The 5797-nt window shown below is 46.2% G+C and overlaps 1 protein-coding gene across 1 annotated transcript; it reads right to left on the bottom strand.

Annotated features, from left to right (window-relative positions):
* Positions 1 to 2656: 2656 nt before the first annotated feature.
* On the bottom strand, positions 2657 to 3658 carry URA5 (orotate phosphoribosyltransferase). Its single transcript, XM_024470430.1, has 2 exons — positions 3445 to 3658; positions 2657 to 3389 (listed from the first exon to the last, which is right to left on the bottom strand). Exons 1-2 carry the CDS (start codon positions 3551 to 3553, stop codon positions 2767 to 2769), a joined length of 732 nt encoding a protein of 243 aa, XP_024321576.1. The 5' UTR covers positions 3554 to 3658; the 3' UTR covers positions 2657 to 2766.
* Between the last annotated feature and the right edge of the window lie 2139 nt (positions 3659 to 5797).

The raw sequence follows: 5797 nt of genomic DNA on the forward strand, positions 1-5797 counted from the left end.
AACAGTTATAGATTGTCGAGTTTGTAAGGTCGTGATTCCAGGATCGAAGAAGCTATCGAATAGCAAGTCGTATATTCATCGTTTGGACAGGATCTTCATTCCTTTCAAAAGTGTCAAGGATGTAAAGGAGCCATTGTCGACGGTAATGAGCTTTGACAGAGGCAATGATACCTTGATCTAGGGCTTGAAATCGACTTGTTGCATTTGGAGGAAGCCAGATAACTCGGATATTCGCAGGGGGTGGTGTCGATTCGAGGGCCTTGATATGTGCTGAAAAGTTGTCCATGGTGAGAAGAACCTCCCGTGTTGTACCAATACGAGCATAAAAAGCCCTTAACCATTCTGCCATAATAAACTGATTCATCCAAGCCTTCTTATTCCACCTCCAAACCCCTCCCATTGCTATGACGTCGATGTTTCGTAAAGCTCGAGGCGTTTTCGCCTTGCCAATAAACCAAGGAGGACATCGATCAGTACCAGCAGCGTTACAACAGAATACGACAGACATCCTTGCCTTGTCCATCTTCCTTCCTACTTGAGCCTCCATTGTAGAAAGCCCACGAGATGGCATCATCTTCCAGTATAAACCCGTCTCATCCATGTTATAAATGTTGTCCTTTAAATACTCCCCAGCCACATCCAAATAGCCCTCATCTCGTCCTCTGCTGTCTCACTGACTGATGCCCCTTCTCCTTGCCTCTTTCTATTCCGGATGTTGTGACGTAGTCGAAATTTCTGTATCCAAGCAATGCTAAACTCTGGCGAAGGCTTCCCTTGATATTGTGGTAGTTGTGACCAAATTCACTTTGCCTTCTCTTGTAAGATCTCCGCAGTTGTAAAACCTCCTTTTGAATCGATTCGTTCTTGCCACTCAAAAAGAATAGCCTCAATATCTGGCCAAGCCACTTCCCGTCGACGTATATTCATATCGTTCCTCTTCCCTATTGTTGGTGTATTAATCGGATCATCAAGGTTGATAAATCGGCTGCTAAGGGATTCCGATGTCATACTGACATTCGTTGCACTCAGTTTGCTATCAAACTCAAGAGCAAACTTGGAAATCTCCTCCTCAAACCTACAAGTCACTATACATATTTTGGCTTATCACACCAACAACAAGAGCAATAATACTCAACGATTGCTACAACCATCTATGATTCATTACACGTCATCGCTCCTTAGTTACTGGGCCGATATTACCACATAGCATATCTCTACAACTCTCTATGATTCATTACATGACATCACTCATACTACCACATGACATATCTCTACCAACTAGAGGCCTAGGAGCATGAACGATAGCTCTAAAAGCTCCTACAAACCTCTATGATTCATTACATGTCATCGCTCTTTAGTTACCACCAAGATTGGTTAAGTTATGACATAATTTGTCTATGACATAATTTGTCTATGACATAATTTGTCTATAGGGGTACTCTGACCTTGGACCTCCTTTTACTTCCTATAGGCTACGAACCTAAGAGCTGGTTCTATGGGATTCTCTTACGTCGACTACAGTTACCAAGCCTGGTAAGTCATGGAAAGTCTTGGAAAATGAGAGAACTACACTCCTTTAGCATAAATAGGATTGCCCTTTCCTTAAGAAAGGGCAAGCAGACAATACAGTAAATCGACTATCACATACTTCCACGTCTTTTCCAAGCTTCCAAGCATTCATCTTGTTACTCCTTGTTTCTGAAAAGTCAGTGAGGTGTTAACCTCTGACTTACCCCTGAGTTCCCAGACTCAACATTTGTTGCAACTTGTCTGAACCACTTCACTACATCACACACCTGATTGCTGCGTTGTGGAATAGTCTAAGCTACAACCCTTTGGCTCTGTTTTCTAAGACAGTGTGTTGTCTTAGTAAATTCATCCCTTCCTTGGGTGGCTAGATTCTCACATCTAGTGCACCCACCATTACAATTCTCACATCTGGTGCACCCACCATTACAGGGGGCAACTTGGTCTTGAGGGATAAGTTTACCCCTAAGTCCTCTGTAGTATGAGGGTTGCTTAAAGATGCTGCTATAAGATTTGTAGAGTCTAGCAGAGCCTTTGTATTGCTAGCTTTAGCAGAATCTTGGTAGTCATGTCTTCTTGAGAGGAGATCTGCTCTTTGATTCTTGGCCCCTGAGACAGCTTTCTTGAGTAAAATGCCACAGGCTGTAGCTCTTCTTGTTTGTCTTTTGGAGCTTGGTATAAGATTCCAGAAATGGCAAAATCCGAGGCATCTGTCTCAAGAGTGGCAGGTTTCAAGGGGTTAAAGTGTAGTAACATTTTCCCTTCTTTGAATTCTCCTTTAAAAGCATCAATGTATATCTTGGTATAAACCTCCTGTAATAGTTGGCAAACCAAGGAAAGACTGAACCTCTTTAATGCTGGAAGGAATAGGCCACGTTTGTACTGCTTTTGTCTTTTCAGGATCCATCTGAATGCTTCTGTTGAAATTCTATGTCCCAAGAAATCAACTTGAGACATATGGAAAAGACATTTCTCAAGTTTGCAAAAGAGTTGTGCTTGAGATAGCTTCTCTAAGACTTGTCTAACATGTAGAACATGCTCTTGAGTGTCTAAAGAGTATATAAGAATGTCGTCTAAGTAGACAACAACAAAGATATCCAAGTAAGGTCTTAGAATATCATTCATGAGAGCTTGGAAAGAAGCAGGTGCATTGGCAAGCCCAAAAGGCATTACCACATCATAAACACTCTTTCTTATTTCTTATTGCTAAAGCCCTTTCAACACTGCAGAGCACCTCAATCAATCACTAGCCTTATACCTCGCCCTATACGCCTCCATCCTCTTCACATCCTCCTCACTCCCCTTCCCCCTCAACAACTCAATCAAATCCCCCAACGTCGCAATACTCGCCGTCCTCACCTCGAACTCCCCCCTAATCTGCCCCATCGCGCTCCCCCTCGCCTCCCCATCATCAATCCCCTCCTTCTCCCTCGGCCCGGGCATCTTCTCCTCCCTATCAAGCGCAACCGCGAACCCCACCACCGTTCCGCCCTCCCTGGCGACCTTGACGAGGGTATCACGCATAGCAGTACCGGCGGTGATCACATCGTCGATGACAAGGACGTTCTTTCCCTTCAAAGCGGCGCCGACGATTGACCCGCCCTCGCCGTGGTCTTTGACTTCCTTGCGATCGAAGCTGTAGGACACGTTCGCCCAGGTTTCGGGATCGAGACGGTGCAGCTCGAGGAGCGCGGCGCAGGCGAGGGGGATGCCTTTGTATGCGGGGCCGAAGATGACGTCGGGCTTGGGGACGGAGGGGTTGGTGGCCAGGAAGGAGACGATGGTGTGGGCGTAGGCCTGGGCGATGGCCGAGAGGAGTGGGGCGGAATGGAACGAGCCGGCGTTGAAGAAGTAGGGGGATTCTGTGGTGAGGGGGTTAGTTGGGAGTTTGCGTGGAGGGGGAGGGGTGGCACGAACGACGTCCGGATTTGAGGGTGTAGGTGCCGAATGTCAGGACGTTGGCGGAGAGGCAGGACTCGAGGAAGGCGGTTTTGTAGGCCGGGATGGCGGGGTTTGAGGCGGCCATTCTGGAGGGGTAGAGGTGGATTCTTGTGTGGGAGTAGGTGTTGTCTGGAAGAAAGTCAGGCCGTACGTGATATATTAGTGGGCAGATGTATGTGCTGTTGACTTTATCTACTTTTTTAAAAGTTTTCGAAATACACACAGTTATCGTCATCCCGCCAAGTGCGGCCGCTAGTGTCAAGGCGGGGTTAGATAAGCATTTCTGGTCCCCTAAAACGGCTCGTGGTAGTTACTGATAAGCGGTGATAGCACCAGTATATTTATGAGAATATGATCTTTATTAAACTGAATATGGTATGGTATAACTTGCTGACGGGGCCCTCACCCGTATCAAAAAGATCGAGTATTACTTACACTTACATAACGTACATGTATAGCGAAAGCGCCAAACAAGCGAAAGCGCCAAAATTATCTACCCTCACGACAAACATTGCGATAAATCTACCACAACATTAGAAATCAATTGAAACTACTCGGAGTCCTCTTCCTCAGAGGTGTCTATTACAATCTGACACGTGCGCGCATTGTGCCCAGTCTCACCACACTTGCCACAGCGACGGGCACGGGTTTCTTCCCTTGGCTTCCGACCACGGCTTGCCCTTATTTCCTGCTCTACCTGCTGCACAACATCCCTCTCATCCTGTAGCTCTTGCGCCCCTTGTTGACTAAGTGATCCTCCTTGCTGTAGTCGTGTTTTCCTAGCTCTCCGGCGCTTGCTTAGTACTTCATTTGCCTGTCGTAGGTTTTGGTTCTCTGCCTTTAGCAGTGCTAATTGATGCATTATTTGCGATGCACCCTTTGTAAACTGGTCAACAGCTGCATAGATTGAGGTTGGAGAGCTATTTTGATGGCGTGAAATCCGAGTTTTAATAAATGTAGACTGTGACATAGCTTCAATTGGGTTGTTTGGTGTCTGAGAAACCCAAGGTTGAGCAGTACCTGGGCGGGAGCTTGGAGGCGTTGGTGTCCTTAACTTAAGATCAAGTGTAGATATCACTCTCTCAGGGTCAAATGGAAGAAGCCCTGCCCCTCGGAACCCGCCTCGAATGTTACTTTCCGTCATTGTAGTGTTAAATGCAGCGTGGAAGGCAGGAAAGAAGTCATCCTTTGTAATATGAGAAATATGAGCCTGCATCATATCTTCAATTTGCCGACCATAGGCCTGCTTTAACGGGCCGAAACAGCCAACATCAAGTGGCTGGAGTAGATGAGAAGAGTGAGCAGGCATACAAAGCGTAATAATGTTGTGTTCCTTGCAGTACTCCTCAAACTCATCTGAGTGGTGGCTCTCATGACCATCAAGGACTAACAAGCGATAACCACCAACACTCCGGGCCTTTGTATGCTTCTCAAAGTGCTGAATCCAATCCATGCCTCTCTCGTTTGTAGTCCAGCCATTTTCAGTAACAGAAATCACCCAATCACTTGAAAATCCACTATTCTCATACCAAGATGTAAGGTGGTTTTTGCCTGCAACAATGATAAATGGTGGTACTGCCCAACCTTGAGAACTAATGCCTTGGATTACTGTAACCCATTCCCAATTACCAGGCTGTACCTTCTTTGCTTTTGCCCGCCCGTCTGAGCTTGTTACAACCATAGCAGTTGAGATAACGCCCATCATAAACCCAGTCTCATCAAAGTTGTAGATATCTGCTTCATCGATACCATATTTCGCAATTGTGTTACGCACAAGCTCAAACCAGCCATTAATAACTTCTGGATCTTCGCACTTAGCCCTCTGGTAGTCGTATTTGCGCTGAAAGCGTGTCTGGAGCTCTACACGCCGCTTAACAAAGTTTGAAGCCCAACGCGACCCAACGCGTGACGCGTCGCGTGTTGCAAGTAGTCGACTTGCCATATCTTCAACAACAGACAGCCGAGGAGGAAACCCTTTGGCAGCTAGGTCGAGTATATACTGAACAAGGACGGACTCCTCTAGGTTAGTTAATTTCCGTGAGTTGGCTTGGATATCGCGTCGTGAAGGTACACCTTCTAGACGACGACCTAGCTTGCGGTGGTCCACAGAATAGATCCTAGCAGCAACTCGAAGGCGTAACTTTGGGTCGCTTTGCATAGCCTGGATAGCTAGCACTAATTGGCTTTCATCGTTTTTATGGGGCATGTTTTGTTGTTGAGGAATTTAACATTTAGTTGGGGGGTTTGGTCACCGCATCATTTTGGTGCTTTCGCTTGTTTGGCGCTTTCGCTATACATGTACGTTAAGCCAAAATATGTATAGTGACTT

The sequence above is a fragment of the Pseudogymnoascus destructans genome, assembly GCF_001641265.1.
Source record: "Pseudogymnoascus destructans isolate 20631-21 unplaced genomic scaffold scaffold_19, whole genome shotgun sequence".
Taxonomy (NCBI): Eukaryota; Fungi; Ascomycota; class Leotiomycetes; order Thelebolales; family Thelebolaceae; genus Pseudogymnoascus; species Pseudogymnoascus destructans.

Excerpts from the sequence above, each read along its gene's own strand:
- URA5 (XM_024470430.1), bottom strand. The coding sequence starts at position 3,553 with ATGGCCGCCTCAAACCCCGCCATCCCGGCCTACAAAACCGCCTTCCTC. Across the intron at positions 3,390-3,444 it reads CACCCTCAAATCCGGACGTC|AATCCCCCTACTTCTTCAAC; the intron begins GTTCGTGCCACC and ends CCCTCACCACAG.